The 20949-nt window shown below is 41.2% G+C and overlaps 6 protein-coding genes across 8 annotated transcripts; 3 read left to right on the top strand and 3 right to left on the bottom strand.

Moving 5' to 3' along the window:
* Positions 1 to 1284: 1284 nt before the first annotated feature.
* On the bottom strand, positions 1285 to 4528 carry LOC108607247 (N-acetylneuraminate 9-O-acetyltransferase). The gene is made up of 3 exons (XM_017997929.2): positions 4156 to 4528; positions 3955 to 4051; positions 1285 to 3878 (listed from the first exon to the last, which is right to left on the bottom strand). Exons 1-3 carry the CDS (start codon positions 4403 to 4405, stop codon positions 1634 to 1636), a joined length of 2592 nt encoding a protein of 863 aa, XP_017853418.1. The 5' UTR covers positions 4406 to 4528; the 3' UTR covers positions 1285 to 1633.
* Positions 4529 to 4869: 341 nt separating this feature from the next.
* LOC108604939 lies at positions 4870 to 7914 on the top strand. The gene is made up of 4 exons (XM_017994509.1): positions 4870 to 5024; positions 5078 to 7303; positions 7366 to 7493; positions 7558 to 7914. The coding sequence occupies exons 1-4, from the start codon at positions 4910 to 4912 to the stop codon at positions 7912 to 7914; spliced, it is 2826 nt and encodes a 941-aa protein (XP_017849998.1). The 5' UTR covers positions 4870 to 4909.
* Positions 7915 to 8154: 240 nt separating this feature from the next.
* LOC108606962 (vesicle-associated membrane protein/synaptobrevin-binding protein) lies at positions 8155 to 11950 on the top strand. Its single transcript, XM_017997521.2, has 7 exons — positions 8155 to 8365; positions 8481 to 8717; positions 10125 to 10277; positions 10339 to 10448; positions 10509 to 10715; positions 10784 to 10891; positions 10951 to 11950. The coding sequence occupies exons 2-7, from the start codon at positions 8651 to 8653 to the stop codon at positions 11104 to 11106; spliced, it is 801 nt and encodes a 266-aa protein (XP_017853010.1). The 5' UTR covers positions 8155 to 8365; positions 8481 to 8650; the 3' UTR covers positions 11107 to 11950.
* A 625-nt stretch (positions 11951 to 12575) lies between these two features.
* On the top strand, positions 12576 to 16557 carry LOC108606963 (ras-related protein Rab-27A). 3 transcript variants are annotated; one of them, XM_017997524.2, is made up of 3 exons: positions 12576 to 13899; positions 15687 to 15896; positions 15978 to 16557. In XM_017997524.2, exons 2-3 carry the CDS (start codon positions 15835 to 15837, stop codon positions 16501 to 16503), a joined length of 588 nt encoding a protein of 195 aa, XP_017853013.1. In that variant the 5' UTR covers positions 12576 to 13899; positions 15687 to 15834; the 3' UTR covers positions 16504 to 16557. The 3 variants fall into 3 exon arrangements, with proteins under 3 accessions (XP_017853013.1, XP_017853012.1, XP_017853011.1); XM_017997523.2 differs by having other exon boundaries at positions 13336 to 13899; positions 15684 to 15896; positions 15970 to 16557; XM_017997522.1 differs by having other exon boundaries at positions 13337 to 13899; positions 15970 to 16556.
* A 429-nt stretch (positions 16558 to 16986) lies between these two features.
* On the bottom strand, positions 16987 to 19250 carry LOC108606035 (trypsin alpha-3). The gene is made up of 4 exons (XM_017995862.1): positions 19043 to 19250; positions 17917 to 18106; positions 17546 to 17831; positions 16987 to 17484 (listed from the first exon to the last, which is right to left on the bottom strand). The coding sequence occupies exons 1-4, from the start codon at positions 19095 to 19097 to the stop codon at positions 17128 to 17130; spliced, it is 888 nt and encodes a 295-aa protein (XP_017851351.1). The 5' UTR covers positions 19098 to 19250; the 3' UTR covers positions 16987 to 17127.
* Positions 19251 to 19336: 86 nt separating this feature from the next.
* On the bottom strand, positions 19337 to 20907 carry LOC108606404. Its single transcript, XM_017996489.1, has 4 exons — positions 20678 to 20907; positions 20360 to 20565; positions 20101 to 20296; positions 19337 to 20029 (listed from the first exon to the last, which is right to left on the bottom strand). Exons 1-4 carry the CDS (start codon positions 20754 to 20756, stop codon positions 19743 to 19745), a joined length of 768 nt encoding a protein of 255 aa, XP_017851978.1. The 5' UTR covers positions 20757 to 20907; the 3' UTR covers positions 19337 to 19742.
* Positions 20908 to 20949: the final 42 nt, after the last annotated feature.

The following is a 20949-nucleotide window of genomic DNA, read 5'->3' as shown; positions in this document are numbered from 1 at the left end:
TCTGCACATATTAAAGCCAAAACTTAACAAATTGTAGCAAAGTAAAATAACGTATGTACAAATTGCAACAATTTAGATCACAAGCTTACTTAACTTTAAAGTTAATTAATTGCAAGTAAAACAAATGAAAGTTACTTACAGTAAAGCCTGCGATCAGTGAACTTATTGTTTAGCCACCTACTCAACATGGGCGCAGTCAAACTCAAAATTAAGGGGTTCAGCAGCTGCACTTGTGCCCAACTGGCCACGCCCATGGCTGCTCCATGCTTGCCCAAAGAACATTGTCATTTAGTCTTTGCACCTGTTTGTGAGCCAAGCTGCGCCTTCTAGCCTTTCTTTTGGGCCAACTCGACACCAGCAGTGGTGCGATAAATTCCTTGCCAGAAACTGTAGAGGGGGTTGGCTTTATTCTAAAGCAAAAATCAGCTTGCTATTAACGGTATGTGGTTGCAATTTGCTGAGGCGTGTGATGCGTCAATTAGCGCTTCCTGTGGGGCCGTCTGTCTGTTTGCTGAACAAAAGGCGCACAAAGCAAAACGAGGACGCGTCTGAGTCTGTTGTGAGGCACAGTAGACAGTGGTGTGGTCTACAGGCTAGCGGGGGGCAGCATAGAGGAAGAGGCTTACATATGATTTACAATTCAATATAACTAATTTGTATTCCAATATCATAGCTTGAACTCTACCAAATTTGAGCTGAAAACTTTTTGTTTATTAAATGAATTAATTTTTTGCTTTATAATTTATTTATTTTGAATTTAAGCTTTAAGTTTTTGTAACTTAATAACCTAAATACAATTAAAAATACTTTAATACATTTCAAAAATTTTCAACAGTTTTTAATTACTTTATTTTTATAATTTGAATTGCATTATTTTGTAACTTAATGTAAGTTTCTATTTGAAAAAACATGTAAGCTTATAAATATTTTAAAATTTATTTTAAAATTTATTATGCATTAATTTTAATTTTAACTGATCTTTTGTAACTAAATAATGTAAATTCAAATTCAAAGAATTTTCTCATGTGCGCTTGAGGCTTTTAAATATTTAAATGTGCATGCTAAATATTTGTGAAGTAAGCTTCCCCTTTTTGAGTACGCCCCTGCCTACACAAATGTATCTTAAATTTTTGTTTTGTCGCATGTTGAACGTGTCCTGGTTCAGTGAACGACGCTGTCTGCTAAGCAAAAGATATACATATACACCATATATGTATATTAAGGTAATGCAAGAGGTTTTATTTTGTGGCTATTTAATATATATTTATTTATTTATTATTTGTTGCAACTTGCTTACATTCCATGAACATCAGATTTATCTTTTAAAGCATAAATATATTGTAAAAATTAATGCCAGCTTAAAGCGAATGCAATGAAACATTTATAAACAAAATGAATGACAAAATTATATAATGATATCAATATTTCAATTGCAGCACACATGCGTTGAACTCTCTTTAAGTAATTTGTGCAATGATTAAAGCTAATTGTTAAGCTTATAGTCTAGGCTTTAGCATAAGATTACAAAAGAAATAATAAGGAAACCTAGGATATGATTTTTTGGAATACTTTGGGGGCACAGTGCAAAACAAGATGATGATAAATGTGTGTGTGTGTGTGTGTGTGTGTGCATCTAGAACATGCCATCGGATCGGGCAACTGGTATGAGCACAATCAGAAACACGACAAGGTTACGCATGACCAGGCGCCAATCATTGGGCACGGCATAGGGCAACAGGATCTGTGTAAGGCGATGCACCTCATGGGAGGCGCAGACAAAGATGAACGACGTGATGATCATGTTGAGCGTGGGAAAGCCCGGCAGCAGCACCAGCACACCATGACGATCCGCCGCAAGCCAAATGTGATACTGGCAGATGAACAGCTCCAGCGAAATGCGTCCAAACCAGGCAAAGAAGTTGGAATACCTGGTGCGCAATATGCCTGAAATATTGCGCAACACAATGTAACCAATGATGGGTATGAAGAGTATGTACGAGTGAATTTCCTCACAGTTCTGCACGTTGCGACACAGAAAAGAAAAGGACGTATAGATGCCGACGCCGAGAAGTGCGAGCAGCGTGACCCAAATCGAAGTGCGACGGGCAAACAAATTGCCATGATTGTTATCATCGAACACATTATACTTCTGGGCAATGTGAAAGCAGGCGGCATAGATCATGCCAAAGGTGATGGTATAGCGATCCAGCTTCCATTGGTACCACCACTCGTGTATGTCATCGTCTGTGGTGACAAACAGCGCCTTCCAGGGACGCGTCACAAAGATGCGCTCGAAGAACACCTCGGACATGAACAGCACCGTAATGATGCCCAGACAGCCAATGCACTTGCAGACCAAATAGAGATAATGCAGCGGCTGAGCATCGACGCTGGCGGCGGTGATGCGTGGCGGCAGCGCCAGCACCAGATAGACGACGCACAGCCAAAAGGTTAGCAATGGCACAAAGTAGTAAAACTGATAGGGACGATTCATGCAGAAGCAGAGCAGCACGCTCAGAAAATTGAGCCTGAACATGGCCTGAAAGAAGCGCACGAATAGCGATCCCGAGCTGCCCGTATGCCAGATGTGGGTAAAGTGTGTGTAGCCGGTGAGAAAGAAGTAGCCGGAGATGAGCAGCTTGATGTGCATGCGTATGGGCAGCACGCTCTGTGCCCCCGTCATATAATAGATGAGCACCACCAGCAGTATCCAGCCGCGCAGCTCGTCCGTCTGATCGCGATTCAGCACCTTGGTGAAGCGCGAGTCCTCCGTAAAGAACAGGCCCAAAGCAAATACATAGCCCACTGGTATCCAGAAGCTAAACTCCGAGTAGTATTTGTTCTCTTTCATGAAAAAGTTGGTGCGATCGCAGATATAAAAATAGGCCATTATCAAGCCCAGTAGCGAGAGCGCCAGCAGCGGAGTTACATAATCTGTTAGTAGCGCCGCCAGTGCATGCGTTGGCTGTGCCGCCGACTGATGATGATGCGAGCTGCGTGCCGTTGCCTGCTGCTGTAGCGGCACATAGAGCGTCTGGCCACGCAAATGCAGAAGCCAGCGACGCAGGCACATGCCCGCGACGAGGGCAATGCAGACGCCAAACAGCGCATAGGCGACAATCTGCAGACTGGTGTGTGGCTCGGAGCTGCTGCAGCAAGTGCCGTCGTTGTAGTTCATCTGATCGTTGCAGTACATGTTCCAGAGCAGCTGCACCAGCAGCCGCTGACCGTGTGCGCTCAGGCGATGTCCATCGCTGGCACTGTCCAGCAAGCCGTTGGCTATATGCCAGGCCGACTCCCAAATGCTGGCGTCCGTATAGCGAAAGACGCCGCGTGCCACATTATTTAAGCGATCTATATGCTCGTTGAGCAGCGGCTTCCAAGCCGGCGGCAGCTTCTCCTCATCCACGCGTTCGGCTAGCTTCCAAAGCACATGTGACTTTTGCGCCACCAGACGATGAAATGGCGCCACTAGCAGCGTTAGATTTATATTATATTGCCGCAGCAGCTCATCGGTAACATTGCCAGCCTGCAAATTGGCATAGGTCAAGCCCACAACGTATACGGAGGATATTTGCTGCTCCGACTCCAGCTGATACAGACGGTCGATTAGCGCTGGGCCCACTTCCTCAGCGTATATATACTTGGCTAGCATGTGCAGCTTTTTGTCCTCAAAGCGCGCCACATCGTCCTGTCCATGCGCATGCCACAGCGCACTATCCTCATCTTCGTCCGTTTCTGTAGCGCCTTGCGCCTGCGGCAGTTGCAGTTGCTCCACAAAGCGTTGATACAACAGCCGCACGCTCTTGTCGCCAATGAACACAAAATTATTCTTAGTTCCAAAGAAGGCTAAATAGCGTAGACAACGTCGTGTGTCGCTGCAAGCAAAAACCACATGTATGGACATTTATATTTATACATATGTATATAAAGCAATGTGCTTGACTGGCTTACGTATAACTGTATTTATGCATCATGCAACCGTAGGGCTGCCACTCGTTGTCACCTTTGAAGCGACCCTTTGACAGCAGCCACTGGCAGGAGTCGCTGCCTGCAGTCAAACAAAACGGAAAACAAAACGCAATCATATGAATAATACATTTGCATATATGTAGTTTGGTCGCGTCCAGCTGCACTTATAAATCGATTACTCACCGTAGTTCCAATTGAGCAGGCCATGATATAGCAAAAAGCCCAATACAAGCAGCAGCGCCATTTTTTTAGCATTTGATGCATTCAGTTGCTCCATGAGCAGATCCGCTTTGGTTGGCACACGCTGAACGCCGTTGCCAGCGGCGCTGCCAATGCAGATGCCGCCTAGCTCGCCACTGGCAACGCCGCTGCCAACGCCACCGCCACCGCCACCGCCACCGCCACCGCCACCACGCAGATCACGCAGCTCCATGGTGTTTCAGTCTTTCAGTTGCACTATCCTATCTGTTGGACAATTGCATTCTTTTCTTGCCTTTTTCCTGCGGCGTAGCTTTTTTCTTTCTAGTTCGCCAAGCCGCCCACAATCAGCTGTTGGCGCTGCTAGCTTTGGGCTGTAGGTAGCGCTGCAGCTGTGACGTCACAAACGGCAAAAGCTAGCTCAAAGTAACGAGTAATGTACTTACGTTACGCAAAATAAACGCAAGGCGTCAACAATTGCTTTTAAATAAACATTGACAGCTAATTTGTTTGCAATAGCAAGCTGCTAGATTAACTATTTATCTAACAACACAAGTTTTTGCCTAATACCGTGACATCAGTGAACAAGTCACAGTGCGTAACTGTTAGTGACCGTGAGTAACTTTAACAGTTGCAGTCACTAGTTTAACACTCACATCACATTAATCCATACAGTGACTTTTTGCAATTGCAGTTTGAATTATACGAATTTAACTTTTATTAAAATAACAGTTTAGAAATGATGGAAGAAGTGCGTGCTTTAAACAATTGCGAGGTTTTTAAACAAATACGCGCTCAGTTGAGCAACTACGATCACAATGAGAAGAAATTGAGCAGCTTCAACTATTTTAGCGGTAAATCTATAATCACTGTTGCTGCAGTCCTTTGCAAACATTTTTTTTTATAGGCAATGAGCGTGAAATTAGGTCGCTGTCGCAGCTCGTGCTCAATGTGCTGGTGGAGCATGAGCTGGTGCAGTCACTGGGCGAGCCCGAAATAGATCCAGGACATAAGCTGCTTGCAGAGCCCAAGGATGACGCAGATGCTGAGCAACTGCGCGGCGCATTCATGTATTTGGTATTGAATACTGCGCATGCGGGCGGGGGCGAGCAGGCAGAGGTGTTGCGCTTAAACCCGCACTGTGTGCATTTGTTGCAGCAGCTGCCCACGCAACTGCCGCAACTGGTGACCGTAAGCCTGGCGCTTATGTGTGGGCTGCAACCGCAGCTATTGGAATTTCTTGGCTGCGCTCCGCGCTGGCTGAGTACTCAGTATCATGACAGCTTAAACGAGACGCTGTCGCATTTGATTATCGACAAGCAGAAGCAATTGCCGCTAATCTGTGGTGTGCTCAATGCTGTCACTCAAGCTATTTGCCTGGAGGATCACGATGCGTTCATAGGCTATGCCGTGCGTCTGCTGCAGCGCCATTTGCTGGACAGCGAGGAGCGCTTAAGTCTGCTGCGTACCAATGCGCGTCAACGCTACTTGGGTGCGGCCATGCATCAGCTGCTGGATGTGATGCTGTTCAACATGGAGGCACTGGCCAAGCCGCCAACTGCGCCCGACTATGCTTTGGTCTATACGCTGCGCTCTGCCGCTGTCTCTATCAAGCAGGAGCCAGATGTGCCTGGCAAGCTACGCAACTATGCCAACAAGCTAATGGATGCAGTGCAGCGTGTGCTGCAGCAAGTCAGCATTACAACTTTTATGTACTGGCAGGAGTTGCCCAGCTCTCGCCTGCTCTATAAGCTGCAAGGTGACATCTGCCTGCAGGCGCAACAGCTGCTGCAGTTGCTTGCACAGGATGAAATTCTGGGCAAGCACAAGCTTTGCTTGCAGATCCAAAACTTTGCTGATGCTGCGCAAACGTTTGAGGAGCGCTTGGAGGACCTGCCGCTTGGCGAGCTACTCGAGTTGCTGGATGGCGATCTGGGCGAAGCGAGCCAGAGTCAGCTGCTGGCAGGCTTGGATCAGCTGCTGAGTCGCGCCATTGCCATGGGCAGCGAGGAGTGCGTGGAGACCATGGCCAAGCATGTGCATTTGCTGGGCTACAAGCATGCGCTGATGATTTGCGAGCATCTGGCGCAGATAGTGAAGTTCAAGCAGGAGCAAGAGGAGGTGGAGGAAGAGAACGACTTCGATGAGATGTACGGCGATTTGCTATGCGACGTGTTGACGCCCACTTTTGCCAATTGCACCATTGCTGACCAACTAAAGCTGCTGCATAAGCGCGATGATCTGCAGCTGTTGAAATGTTTCAACTTCTATATGCCCGATTCGAACGAACGTCGTCTGGAGTTCTTCAATAATCTCAGATCGGATATCAAACGCTTAAAGCTAGCGCAGTATCTGCAGTTTTGCTGGGAGATGCCTGTGCAAACCTGGCGGCATCTTGCTTGCTTGGCTGCCTCATGCCCAGATTACGCGCGTCTCTACTGGCACTTGGTCACCTACTGTGCCCCACATGCGGCTAAAAACGTGGAGGCTACATTGGTCCAAATTTTGCTGAATGATCGCCCACACTATAATTTGGAATTTCCGATATCTCTTTACGAGACGCCTGTGCTCCTGGGTGGCATGCAACATTACCATGTGCTCAGGCATCAGCAGCGGCGGCGAAAGCGCTATCGTCAGCGCGTGCTCGGCCTGAATCTCAAGCTCAAAGCTTATACTCCAGCTGAGCTGCAGTCGATGCAGAATATGTATCTCGATATGTGTGCCGCCGCCTTGGAGCAGTTCACAACCAACGAGCAGTGGTCAGCCTTGATGCGCATGTTGCAGCTGCTGCAGCGTTTGGAGGCGGCGGAGAAGCGTCTCTTTGCCAGCAGCCAGCGTCACTGGCAGCACCAGCGGCAACAGCTGCGTCGTCTGATGCAAAATAAGGCCCCGATGGAAGCTGAAGAGAACGCCCGCCGCCATCTAAAGCTGGCCAACCGCTATTGCAGCATGCATCACCGTATGGGCAATTGGCGTCAAAACCACGGAACTTTGTTTGGACAGCTGATCAAAAGCTCTGATGAGCTGCGGGCAGCAAGACTGCAAGACTTTGATGTCGAGCGCTTGCAGCTGCTTGATTGTATTGTCGAATATTTGCGCAGAAATACTCCACACCCGGCTCTCATGCCGGACGGTAAGTTAACTTCCTCAGTTTGACATATAAATTGTTGTTAAAACGATTTCTGAATTTTGCAGATATGCGTGAGAAATTAAGCGAACTCGGGCAGAGCTTACGTCATCCACATTGGTTTCAACAGGATCAGCTTAAGCTTACATTGCATCAGGCAGAGTCCAAGCCATTGCAGCCTAGGCAATACGCTGGGGTAAATATAACAAGCTAATTTAATTAAGATCTAACTTTAATTGTATTTTATTTTGTTTGGGCAGTGGCTTGCACAGGCCTCAACCCCAGAAGCCATAAAGCTAATGGGCAACGCCATCAAGCAACGCCTGGATCATGCTGTTCTAACTGAACTGGCTACCGCAGCGGACGAACTGGATACTTTGCCAGCACAGCAGGCATATGGCTTCCTCTTGAATTGCTACATGCGCGCCTTCAACGACATACTTATTGCGCCCGCCGAGCGTCTAGATTACCCACGCCTTATTGAACATTTAATCCGCACGCCTAAGCTGGAAGTTGCTAAAAATCTTTCAGCGGCTATAGTTAATTTCAAGAAATTACTAAATAATGCACGGGAGTCGAAAATACGTAAGTTCATTGAGCAACAGGTTAATAAATAAATATCATGTATTTAAAATAATCAATTATTTAAAATAATCAAATATTTAAAATAATCAAGTATTCCAAAATAAAATATTAAAGTTCAACTTGAATTCTTTTATTCAACCGGTTTGATATGAACGATACAACTCAAGCTAGCTATCGGCTCGTTAATATCGAGTACGCATTGCTAGTAATCGAGTATATTTATCGAGCTGGCGCTGCCACTAACGCCAACTTTATTCGTCTGGCAACATTTGTTAGACGGCGGTGACGGATTTTTTTTTTTTGCATACATTTACCGATATTTGGCCATAGACCAAGGCGCAGGCACAAAATAAGAAAGAAAAAAACAAGCGAAACCGAAAGCAAAACCCATCGGGTCGAGTGTCTTCATATCAAAAGTGTGCTAAAAACTATAAGAATCCGCGAGGAAACTAACTTAAGTTTTATCTGTAGCGCATACCAAACGTAAGCAAAAATCAAATTACATGCGTACATACACATGTGCATGCATACAATTGAAATTTATGATTTCGTTCAACAAATTTTCAACACAAGAAAAAAAAAATAAATAAAATTGCAGGCAGGGCCGTTGGGAAAGCAAGTCGGAATAACAAGCGCAAACAGGCCGTCGACGTGAAAAATAAATAATACACACATAGAGAGGGAGAGAGAGAGACAAATAAAGTTATTAACCAGCAGCAGCAGCAAAGCACAAGTCAACACGAAAAGAACGACGAAAAATATATTAAAATGAACAAAACACCACAATTTGATGTGCCGCTGACCATTGAGCCAGAGCATGAGTTGCGCTTTATTGGTAAGTTTTGTATGCAAAAATTTCGCAAAATGCGTATATGTATATGTTTGTTTGAATATATATATGTGTGTGTGCGCTTGTATGTCTTATGCATGTGTGAGTGTGTATGTGAATTAGAAGTAGCGAAAGAAATAGAAAAAAAACAGCAAACAAGCACCTTGGTTGTTGGGCTCTCTGCAGTTGTGAATACGATGAAATGCAATTGTTTTGCACTTGGGCTTAGTCAAAAAAGAAGGCCGTTAAGTGTGCGTGTGTGTGCGTTGGCGTTAGTGTTGGTATGTGTGCGTGTGTGTGTATGTGGCGGCGACTTATCGACCAACAAACACATGAGAATGCGTATTGTAAACAATTTCACATAAAAAATTGACCCTGGCGCTAAAGCGTTGGGAGTTGTGCGGCAACGAGAGAGGGTCAGACCAAACTGCAAAGTTCACACGAGAAAAAAAAAAGAAAAACAGAAAATGCAAAACGTTGTCGCACCAGCCAACCAACAATTCGTAATTCTTTCTAATCATGTTTACGCGTTCTTTTACATTTGGCCACACTGTGCTTATCAATAATTATTTTGAATGCTTCGGTTTTTATTTCATTTTTTTTTTTGGCTGTTCTTCGTTGTTTTGACATTTGGCTGCGGCTGTTTTAGCATGTTTGCTTAGCGACGTCGCGCGTCGGTTGATGATGATGGACAGCGGGGCGGGGAGAGAGGAGCGGCCAACTACTTTTCATTTTATTTTGGAAAAGTCGCAGCCGCGTTAGCTTGCGTCGCTTGCGCACCACTTTTTCCCCTTATCTTCTACCTCTCCCCTCTTTATTCGAACTGTAGTAAACGCGCTTGGCGCGCGACATTAACGAAAAGAAGAAAAAAACCTTTGGCCACTGAGCGTCGTTTTTCATTTCATTATTTGTTTTGTTTTTATAATTCACATTTTTGCTAAAATTTTATTTTTATACTCAAGAGAACTTGTCATGGGCCATTTTTCCTTTTACTTTTTGAATTTTGGCCAAATGGCTACAACAAGAACAAGAACAATGCATATGACAGCGCGTTTGATTTTATGTGTGTGGCACAGTGGGTCAAAACAATGCCAGAAACAATTAAAGTTATATTTGGTCAAACAACTTGCATGCCACACACAATGTCGCACCACTGTGCAAACAAACACACGCACACTTGTTTTTGGCATATTTTCTACTGATCCGTCGTCTGTCTATAGTATAGAACAAACTATATAAACTATAGCCAAACTATGTGTATATGTTACGTTTTAATTTATGACTTTTGCCCATGGGCAACAACTGCTTGCTGTTCATTCATAATTCTTTTAGTTAATTATTAAATGAAATATTTACTTAGATTAGATGCTAATCGATAATATCAAATTTGTAATATTTACTTTTGATTTACAGGTCCGTTCAGTCGGCCAGTGGTTACAGTCATGACACTTAAAAATAATGCGTCCGGAACACTGGTCTTTAAAATAAAGACCACTGCTCCCAAACGTTATTGTGTACGTCCCAATATTGGAAAGATTGCTCCATTTCGCTCGACCCAGGTCGAAAGTAAGTACAATGAAATTTCATTGCGCCTTAATGCACTTTAATTAATAACTATTTTATATAGTATGCCTGCAGCCCTTTATGTACGATCAGGCGGAGAAGAACAAGCACAAGTTTATGGTACAGAGCGTGCTGGCACCACCAGATGTCGATTTAACTGATCTTAACAAGTTGGTAAGTAAGCTCCATCTGCTTAAATTGTTATTAAAGTCTAATCATTGCAATTTTTTATAGTGGCGGGAGCTGGAGCCCGATACACTTATGGATGCAAAGTTGAAATGTGTTTTTGAAATGCCCAGCGGTGAGGCGAATGCGGAGAATAATAATGCTGCTGGTAATGTCGGTACTGCCGGCAATGTTGGTGGCACCATTGTGGCTGCTAGTCAGGGCATGACCGAGACAATGAAGGGTGATGCGCCCAAGCTGTCCATCGAAGAGCAGGTGCGTCCTTCAAGCAGCAGAAATAGCTAGACATATATTTACTTTTACATTTACTTGTCTTGCTCTAGTCCTCGAATCTTTCTGATGCCACAGAGCATGTTGAATCTCTGGCGGCTGAGCTTAAGGAGATGCGCGATCAGGTCAGCGAATTAAGAAGAGAGAATCTTCACTTGAAGGTAAGCTAACTGTGGCAATTGTTTATAGCTTAAATATACTCACTAATTTCGTTTCGCAGGATCAAGTAACACGCTATCGTAGCTCGACGGCCACTAAGCAAATGAATGAGCCTTATGCTCCTGTTTTGGCTGAGAAACAGATTCCGGTATTTTATATAGCAATTGCTATTGCTGCAGCTCTCTTGGGTCTGCTGCTTGGAAAGTTTCTGCTTTGAATGCCATATTTACAACTACAGCAACCACAACAGCAGCAACAACCACAACAACAACAGCAACATCAACAACGAAATCCACAGTAAAGAAACGCAAAGCAGAGCAGCAGCTAAACTACAAACATTTCTGCAATATACAATAAACTTTTATTGTTCTGCAGAATGTAACTTCCACTCTCTCTCTCACACACACACACACACACTCTATTAACGTTGGCCAGAACGACAACAACAACTGCAGCAACAAAATTGACATTAAATGAATTTCAGTCACTAGACATGCATAGACGCAGCCCAGCGCCTTATTAATTAATTTTGTTTACATAAATTTCTGTTGCACCGAAACTTTAATATTTATATTTTATAACACATAAATTAAAGCAAAGAATGCTAGATATACTTTTGCGCAGAACAATATTTTGTACAAGCAAGCAAAAGTTTATAAATTTTAATGTTTTTTTTTTCATGTTTGGCTGAGTTTATGTACGCTCAAAATTTAGTTTTTTATCAGACGAAAGCACATGCACATAAATGTTCGTTTAGCTAATGTAATTGTTAAATACAGTAAGCAGTAAAGAAAAAGAAAAAACAAAAACTAATTATATATGAACATAATGTAGTGCGAGAGCGAGACAACACTTGTGCTCTCTTTCTCTCTCTCGTTGCATGCTGCATTTGCGTGTCTTTTCTATCTAGCGTTAATTTCTTCAAACAATTAAGACACAAATATTTATACACACACACACACGCCCAAAACTATGTTGTTTTTATATCTAATCACACACACACTTAAATAGAAGGACATTGAAAATTATATTAGCGCATGTTACGTTACATTTAAAACTCATTTTTGATCTATTATTTGAAATGCATTTACAAATTCATTCACATAAAATCCAATAGCACACACAGTCGAGCATTAATGCGTATATTATTATTAACAAATATACATATACACGTGTATTATGTTGTTGCTAATTCCTACACAGCTATGAGAATGAATCCAAAAAATACAAGCTAAATTTATTAAAAGAAAAAAACAAAAAAAAAAATTAATTAAAATAAATGCAAAATTAATTTGATAAGTCAAAAAAAAAACTTTTGTAAACATTATAAAGGAAACTGTTGAAACACACACACACACACACACACATACACAAGTTGTTAATGCTGCTTAATGATTTAACATATTTATACTAAAGTGTACATTTATGTTTTTCCCACAACTGGGGGAAAAAATTAAATTTTTTTTCTTTCTTAATTGCACTTATGGCTTTTCTTTATTGTCTAAAACGTGTATTATATTAAAAAAAAGCAGAAGCTTTCTATTAAATTAATTCGTATTGTGGGAAAAAGCTAAGTAAATGGCAAAAGGAAAAAGAAAAAAAAACAAAGTAAATGGCAAACAAAATGCAGCTTCAACTATTTTTGTTTAAAATTTGCAAAGCATTGAGAAAAGGGTATATAGATTTATATATAAATACTTATTATATATATACATACATACATTTATGAATGCTGTATTTTCATATACATGATTTCATATAAATTGTTTAATCTAGACATACGGTCAAGGGCGTAGCCAGGCATGGATATGAAAAATTGAAGTAAACATTATGAGATTATCAAAAAATAAAAGAAAAAAATCCAAGCCGTTTGTTATTGTAGCTTAATTATTTATCTAAGATTAATTTTAATTTCATCTGCGGAAAACAAAAAACACATATATTAAGAACTATAACTATGAACTGCTGCTACCCAAACTCCCCCTTCTGCTCCCACTGCGCCACAAATTACATACTGGCTACGCCCCTGCATACAGTCAATATAATATGAAAAACAAAAATATTCATAAATATAAAGAAAAAGGCAAAAATAAACGCATATATGCAAATCGTAAGCAAAATGTACTTAATGTCAGCTGTAGAAACAAAAGTAAACTATAAACAAAACAAAAACAAAAAAAAATAACAAAAATAATTTAATTATGGTAAATAATAAAGTTGGCAAGCGTAATGTTTTCATAAAAAGTAACGTTCCATTTCAAAAAAATATAAAGTTCAGACTTTTTATGAGTGGCAAGAGCAAAGGCAAAAAATGCAAAAAGTAAAATTAAAAATAACAATATTTACAGCATGAGAGTCTTAAAAACTAAGTGTTTTTTCTTAAAAACAAAAAACAAAAAGAATTGAAAACATTGTTAATTAAAAACAACAAAAACATCAAATATCATTTGAAAGAAATTTAAATAAAAAGCATAAACAAGTGCATACATAAAGATGTAAACAGCAAAAGCTTTGGCATAACGGTAAAAGCGTAAAGCACAGGCAGCAGCAGGAGCAAAAGCTGCGCTGCCCAAAGCTTTGCGTCTTCACACTTCTTCACAGCTGCAGCAAAACAAAACGAAACAGTAGACAAAGCGACGGCGAACGCAACAGGCAGCAAAAGCGGAGCCCCAAGAGCAGCAGCAGCGCACAGTGTGTCAAAAACTTATTCTTATTGTGTGCGTGCGGTTCGTTGTTTGTGTTCGTTCTGCAGAAGCAGCTGAGCCTGAGCCTGAGCCTAAGCCTGCGAGTGTAAACAAATCGCCTGGCGCTAAAAATAAACAACTATAGTGCAGCCCTTTGATAAGCAATAATAATAGCTTAATAACTATTCAATGCAATTTATACATGTGTATGCAGCAGCAGCTATTAAATTAAATTGATCGAGTGGCCCCACTGCAGCTGCGAACTTGAGAGCCTTAGAGCTGCTGCTGCTGCTGCTAATCAAAGGCAAGGGCAATGCCAAGGCCAGGTGAGTAGAGTAGTACAGTAGAGTAGAGTAGAGACTAACGGCCCTTTACACGTGCTCATGGTTCGCGCGTCCTTCGTGCATCCGGGACCAACATCCATAGCCCAAGCCACAAGTATTTATTTTTAACCCATACATGTACTCAGCCCCATAGCAACTACACACACACACACATAGATACACACACACACACACACACGTGTAAATGGATGTCATATCAGAGTCAAAATTCCACGAATGCTGTGAGGGACTTCGCTCATATGGCGGGGCTGCTACTGCAACAAGTTGATTGTTAGCTGTGGCAGCAATGGCATGTGGCATGTCAGCGAACTTAAGCGGATTAGTATCAATTAATTTCTTGTACCAAGTTCAGTGCGCGCAGCTTGCAAAAAAGTTTTACGGCTAAAGCCTTTTCAAATCTAACGGTAGCAAGTTTGTTTGGCAGTTTGTTAAAGTTAAAATTGGCAGCTTTTTATTTAAATTGATGTGACGCTGCGTATTTAATGATGGCTTAGTGGCCGCAAGTGAAACCCAAGGTTTTGTTCATTTATTCTAATTTGATTTTAATTGGCCACAAGCTTCAGCTCTCACTCACGCGCTCTGCTGCTTGTTGTTAACGCTTTAAGCCCTCGACTGAGCCTGCAGCTGTGACAGGACTAAAGCATATTTTTGGTCTGCAGCAGCTATTTTTGGGGCGTCAGTTCAAGTAACCATCTAGCCGAACATAATCCGCTTTACGGGCTCTCTTCTCCTGCGCTGTGCTCCACCTTGGCCTGTGCTCGAATTCTTAATTATTGAAAAGTACGCTTACAAGCAAAAAGGCCGCATTAATTTTTTTTTATTTATTTATTTTTTTTTCTAATATACATGCTTCAAAGCATTTGGCTTTTCAAATGAATTTTTCGCATGCCAAGCTTTGAGTTCCTTGCCACAAGCCGCCGTCGCGTCCTCCCTCTTCAGCCGAGTGCTTCAGCCATTTCAATAGACACAAAAATCTCTCACAAACAAAAAAGAAGAAGAATTTGTGTAAAACAAAATATAAATCAATAAATCGAGTTTTAATGAGTTTCACATATTTATTTTCATTGCACACACGTATTTTGCACGCTTCCCATCACGTACAGTCACGAGAAACTGAAAATGTAATATTGAAATAAAAAAAAAACAATTTTTTTTTTTTTGATAAACAAATCAACCTCCAACCAAAATAGGCTCCGAGCTGTTTTTAAAGGACACAGCTTCCTCTTTTAGAGGCAGAACATTTTAAAATATTTTTCTTTTCACTTATATTCTTATATTTCGAACAATGAGTTCTTTTAATTTGATTTGTTTTTAATTTAAAGTTTTTCAAACTGTATCTAAGCATTTAAAAATAATTATTACTTATTGTTAATTTTATTTTTACTTATCTTTTGTCGCGTACAATTTTCCCTTATGTATTTTTTGAGCTATGGGCAACATTTAAATTATCATTACATCTGCTCGCCTCATATTTTTTAAAATATTCTAAATCGTCTTAAATTTAATTTGCTTAATTTTTTTTTGTGGCAACATTTTATTTATTTCGTCGTTTACAAATCCGAAATTATTTTAATGTGTTTATAATTATGTTAAAAGTGTTGAATTTAATTTTTTGGATTTTTTTTTTTGTGAAAGTGAAGAAATTGCATAGTCAGAAAAGGTTTTTAAGAAAAAAGTTAATATAAACGAAATGGAACGAAATGAAATATCCCTTGACCCAACTCAAGTGACTGACAGCAAGTTGAATTTGTTTATTTGTGGGTCAGCAGCCTGGGCAGAATGCTCTACTGATGAAGCATCATCATAAGCGAAGCCCCACAATGACGACGGCGAACATTGACTACGACTATTTGCTAAAGTTCTTGGTGCTGGGCGATTCCGGTGTGGGCAAGACCTGTTTGCTCTATCAGTACACGGATGGGCGATTTCATTCGCAATTTATATCGACGGTGGGAATTGATTTTCGTGAGAAGCGCTTGGTGAGCACAAATGGCTACAGTTTGGTAAATATTTGCCCAATGCCCAGTTGCCCTGTTTTCGTTTCTCGGTTAGATTTACAGCTCGCATGGGCGACGGCATCGCATACACTTGCAAATCTGGGATACGGCCGGACAGGAGCGCTTCCGTTCGCTGACAACGGCATTCTATCGCGATGCCATGGGCTTCCTGCTCATATTCGATTTAACCAGCGAGAAATCATTTCTGGAAGTAACCAACTGGCTGGAACAGCTGCGCACCCACGCCTACACCGAAGACCCGGACGTGGTGCTCTGCGGCAACAAGTGCGATTTGCTCCAAATGCGTGTCGTCAGCCGCGAGCAGGTGCTGGCCCTTGCCAAGCGCTATCGTCTGCCCTACATTGAGACGAGCGCCTGTACCGGCGCCAATATTCAACAGGCCGTCGAAATTCTGGTCGGACGCGTCATGGAGCGCATCGAGAATGCCGTTAGCAATCGCGACTTCTCGCTGCTCATGGCGCAGTCGCGTCGCCTGCCCAACATTGTCTATGGACCGGAGCTAGTGCGTCTGCATGACTCGCAGTCGCTGCAGTCTCAGCAGTCCTCGCGGCGCAATTGCAATTGTTAGAAATTTAAACTTTAACGATAGTTTGAATGCTGCTTGAGCAGCCAAACTTAATAAATATATACATACATTTATGCATTGTTTATATATTATATGTATATGTGAATTGTAAATAAATGTTGTTTGTTAAAAGGAAAAGTTAATTTATTCCAAAGCTTAACCCATGAATGGAATGTTAACATTTTAAGCCTATAGCATATTCAAAATTTTGCATAGCGTAATTTGTTGCTTCAACTTTTTATTAAATTAGTTAATATATATATATATATATATATTTTAATAAGCAATTGTGTAAATCATGTGTGTTGTGTAGTGTAGAGCATTTCCGCTGATATAAAAGGGAATAAGTCTTAAGCCTCTGCTGCATGCACAGCTTTCCAGTTAAGAACAACATTTGATTTTTCTGGGAAATATGTATTTATTCAGAAAATTACATATTTGATAAAATTGTTTCTTATTTTTTAACCCAAAAAAGAATTTCTCGTCACTGTTAAAAAGAAAAGAAAACTTTGCCTTAAGTAACATTTTAGCTATAAAAAAAAAACGTATGCGTGGGCATTAGGGGTTAAGCAATAGAAGCTTAGCCATGGGACAAATATTTAATTGAAAATAATTCAAGGCTAAAGCTCAGCTGATGACAAAGCTCAGCAGCAAGCTTATCAAACTGCTGCAGAGCGGTGCCGTTAGTACCGTTAGCCTTGAAGCAGCGCTGCGCTGCTGTATCCACTGATGATAATACTGTATATCCGCATAGACACCCGGTAATCCCGGCTCGGCACAGCCATAGCCCCAGCTGACGACGCCCACAATGCGACCATTGAGCACCAGCGGTCCACCCGAGTCGCCCTGGCAGGAGTCTGTGCCGCCCTGCAGATGTCCAGCGCACAGCATGCCAGGCAGCAAGCCACTGCCATAGATGCTGCCACAGGTCTGCGGCCGTATTGTGCTCACATTGGCCATGAGCAGCACATTCGAAAGCGTTGCCTAGCAAATATGATTGTTGGGTTGAGTTAAAACTGAGTCTCTTGCCTGGTTTTGGACTCACCTTCTCGGTGCGTCCCCAGCCCGCTACTTGGCAATTGGCGCCCACTGGCGTTGGCTGTGTGGCCAAGTGCATGGGCGAAATGCTCGCCTGGCTGCCATTGATGGGCAGTGGGTTGCGTAGAAACATGACGCCGACATCGTCGCGCATGCTGTCCGGACTAAAGGTGTTCATGTAGGCAATGGAGCTCACTTCCGCGACAATGGTGCCATTGTTGCGTTCATAACGATTCAGCGTACCCAAGACGACAATGAATTCTCTTGCTTTGCGGTAACGCTTCCTGCCATTGCTAGAGAGAGAGAGAGAGAGAGCGACAGAGAGAGTGAGAGCGGGAGTTTGAGTGAGCATTTGTTTGATTTAAACTCTCGACTCACTTGTAGAGACAGTGGGCTGCGGTTAGCACCTTGTTGGGCGCAATCAAAGCACCACCACAGATGTGTCCACTACCAAAGTTTCTATCGTGCTCCCTCAGGCGTATTGAGCAAATGTGCTTTGAGTCCACCAAGCTGGCCTCAGTGCCATTGATGATGCGGGATTCATGGGTGGCAGCAGCTACAGAGGCAACTTTAATTGAATAAATAAAAGGCATGTGCATAAAAGTTAAAAGAGCATTAAATCTTTAAAAGTTGATAGTACTTTGTTATCAAAATCAAAACTTTATGTATAATCATAACATAAAATCTATAACAAACTGCTTAATAATATTAAATGCGTTTTATAAAAATTAAAATGTTTATAATAGAAACAATTTTTGAAGCTAAAATTTAAAATTTAAGGCACTTGGTACTCAAATGATTATGAAATGCATTTTAATTTATTAATAATAATTACGGCTCCAATGCTGTGCAGCTAATTTAAATTAAAGATTTAATTTTAGTTTTAACAATTTGCATAAGAACACAAAATCAATTTAAAACAATATAAAATGCATTTTTTAAACTATTTATTATAGTATATTAATACAATAAACTAAATTCATTAACACTTGTAAATCAAATAATTAAAAATTTGTATAAAATGCATTTTAATTGAAATTTGCATTCTGAATTTTATATTGTATTTATGTTTTTAAATTTATCTGCAGTTATTTTAAATCATTAATTCACTTTTTATAAAACAATTTTTATTTTAAAAGCTATACAAATTACATTCCCTTGAATGTTCTTGAATTTTCGTGGAAATTTGTTTATTTTTTGTTCTCAGTCAAAAGCCGCCCAAACACTCCCACACGACTTTTTTGTGGCCTTGTTTGCCACATCGATATCTACACATATATCACTATATATCTATGTATATAGACAAATGCATGTTTTACGTCAATTTCCGTTTTGTTGAGCACTGATTGAAATGTTAGAGTGGGAAAGCTACCGTTTTGTTATTAAGAAAGTCTTATCAAACATTTTGCACACTCATTCATTCATTATTGTTGTTGCGCTACTGTGCAGAAGAAATTCACACAGAGAAAGAGAAAGAGAGAGAGAGAGAGTATAAGTTGCTTACAGGCTTTGTGGCATATAAGCAGGCTTAGGCACAAACTGAACAATTGCGACATCATACAGAAAGTATTTTGTATTTATTTGTGGACAACCGTCTGCAGTCAACGCGTAGATGTAACTAAGGAGCTTCGAAACTGAATCAGAGCCATGGCAAGAGCACCGCTGTACCAATTGGCAATCAAGCCTAGTAGTATACTTACTATCAGCACAGATAAGAGCAATACTCAGATAGTTACATACTATAGTATATATTACCTTAGAGTTTTCTCAAACATAAGCAACATTTACAATTTGGTGTTGTTGTTGTTTTTGTATATTTCGCTTGATCATACAATTAGTTTGTATGACTTACACAATAATAGAAGTTAATACATATAAAAGAGTTATAGATGGATTTACACAGTAGTTTTGTGTGCATGAATATTTGTTTGTAAAATGTATAAATGTATGTATAATCGATATGCCAAATGCATTCATTTTGTGTCGTTTTGGACGGCTACAGTTCTAAATTAGTATATAGAAAATTTGCACTACAAATACCAAGGCACTGAATTTTGTTGTTAAGACACATAAATATGTTCCAGCGAGATTCTTTTACAATTAAGAGATAGTGATAATTCGAGTCAGGACGGCATAAATATTGGTATGTTTTGTATAAAATGGAATTATTTGTTATGTTATGTTTGTCGCGCGGCTAACATTTACTATATGTAGCCCTGCAGACTGCGCGATTGACTGTGATGATGACGCGGTGCCTGATAGCCCGGCTCCTGCATTTCCATTTGCATAACCAGATTCTTTTGTTCACCACGCGCCTCGTACGCCTGACGCGATTCGCGATGCAAAATGAGTGCAGCCAGGCCCAGCAACATGAAGGAGACCACAGCCAGAGCATAGGACCAGCCAAGCACATTGAATTTGGGATACATCAGCCAGTCACGACGATAGGCACAGCCGCCAAAGATGCACACAGCCAAGAACATAAAAAGTGCTGCAAGTTGTACAACAATTTTTAGTTAATTTATTACTTAATCTATAAATGTTATATATTTGTAAACTTGCATGCTATGCCCGTGCCAATGTAGGAGAGGCGTACCAGCAGCCATTCATACTGCAGCACTGGCTTCAATGGCAGGCGTATAATGGTCATCGACAAGACAGCCAGGACGAAGAACACAATTATAAAGGCCATGGTGACGAAGGCCTGCACAGCCATCAGCCAGCCAGGCAGCAAAAATGCACGTATCACATAATAGTACTGTAAACACAGGAGACTCTATAGACAAAACGCAATTGTTTGATTATAAAGTCTTATGCTTACATGAGAGAATACATTGTGACAGCCTGTGAACTTCTTGTGGAACTGGTTTGGATGCACATAGTCTTTAAAGCAATATTGCCAAATGCCCATGTTTTTGAAGTTGCTGCGTGTCTCCTCGTAGGATTCAATCCAATACGGCGAACAGAAGGACATCATAAGCACAAAGAAGCTGGCGAATGTTATTATTGCGCCAAACACAACTCCATCTGCAGATGCAAAGAAACACAAATGTATATGCATTTATTGTGTAAATATAGCAGCAGCCAACAGCAAACAATAAATTGTGGTTGGGGGCGCGCTGGGGTCTGCGTCACTTACTCGTTGCACGCGGATAGTCGCCCTTCTCGACGGCCGTGTCCGTGGTGTCCTGCGACTGCTGCTTTCCCAAATTACGCATTGTATTAGTTCAAGACACTCACTTTCTTACAGCAAAGCAGTTGGAAGCTAAAAAAAATTATGCGTAAACAACTAAAAACACACCCAACTACAAGGTGGGGCTAGGGATGATACCAAGCTTGTTAGCTGCTAACGATATGGCCACTCTGGCTGCCTATCGACTGAAGTTCGATAGCAAATTGCTGCAACTCACT

Source organism: Drosophila busckii, chromosome X (assembly GCF_011750605.1).
Source record: "Drosophila busckii strain San Diego stock center, stock number 13000-0081.31 chromosome X, ASM1175060v1, whole genome shotgun sequence".
Taxonomy (NCBI): Eukaryota; Metazoa; Arthropoda; class Insecta; order Diptera; family Drosophilidae; genus Drosophila; species Drosophila busckii.
This window is presented reverse-complemented; position numbering and strand designations above follow the sequence as displayed.

Bases quoted from the DNA above. Each gene is read 5' to 3' on its own strand.
- LOC108607247 (XM_017997929.2), bottom strand. From the start codon at position 4,405: ATGGAGCTGCGTGATCTGCGTGGTGGCGGTGGCGGTGGCGGTGGCGGT. The intron at 4,052-4,155 runs GTGAGTAATCGA...GTTTGACTGCAG, and splicing joins CCTGCTCAATTGGAACTACG to GCAGCGACTCCTGCCAGTGG. The intron at 3,879-3,954 runs GTAAGCCAGTCA...TTTTGCTTGCAG, and splicing joins ATGCATAAATACAGTTATAC to CGACACACGACGTTGTCTAC.
- LOC108604939 (XM_017994509.1), top strand. From the start codon at position 4,910: ATGATGGAAGAAGTGCGTGCTTTAAACAATTGCGAGGTTTTTAAACAA. The intron at 5,025-5,077 runs GTAAATCTATAA...TTTTTTTTATAG, and splicing joins CAGCTTCAACTATTTTAGCG to GCAATGAGCGTGAAATTAGG. The intron at 7,304-7,365 runs GTAAGTTAACTT...TGAATTTTGCAG, and splicing joins CCCGGCTCTCATGCCGGACG to ATATGCGTGAGAAATTAAGC.
- LOC108606962 (XM_017997521.2), top strand. From the start codon at position 8,651: ATGAACAAAACACCACAATTTGATGTGCCGCTGACCATTGAGCCAGAG. The intron at 10,278-10,338 runs GTAAGTACAATG...TATTTTATATAG, and splicing joins TCGCTCGACCCAGGTCGAAA to TATGCCTGCAGCCCTTTATG. The intron at 10,892-10,950 runs GTAAGCTAACTG...TTCGTTTCGCAG, and splicing joins GAGAGAATCTTCACTTGAAG to GATCAAGTAACACGCTATCG.
- LOC108606963 (XM_017997523.2), top strand. From the start codon at position 15,708: ATGAAGCATCATCATAAGCGAAGCCCCACAATGACGACGGCGAACATT. The intron at 15,897-15,969 runs GTGAGCACAAAT...TTTCTCGGTTAG, and splicing joins ATTTTCGTGAGAAGCGCTTG to ATTTACAGCTCGCATGGGCG.
- LOC108606035 (XM_017995862.1), bottom strand. From the start codon at position 19,097: ATGATGTCGCAATTGTTCAGTTTGTGCCTAAGCCTGCTTATATGCCAC. The intron at 18,107-19,042 runs GTAAGCAACTTA...ATTCAATTAAAG, and splicing joins GCTTATATGCCACAAAGCCT to TTGCCTCTGTAGCTGCTGCC. The intron at 17,832-17,916 runs GTGAGTCGAGAG...CTCTCTCTCTAG, and splicing joins GCAGCCCACTGTCTCTACAA to CAATGGCAGGAAGCGTTACC.
- LOC108606404 (XM_017996489.1), bottom strand. From the start codon at position 20,756: ATGCGTAATTTGGGAAAGCAGCAGTCGCAGGACACCACGGACACGGCC. The intron at 20,297-20,359 runs GTAAGCATAAGA...CTGTGTTTACAG, and splicing joins GTCACAATGTATTCTCTCAT to TACTATTATGTGATACGTGC. The intron at 20,030-20,100 runs GCAAGTTTACAA...TACAACTTGCAG, and splicing joins CATTGGCACGGGCATAGCAT to CACTTTTTATGTTCTTGGCT.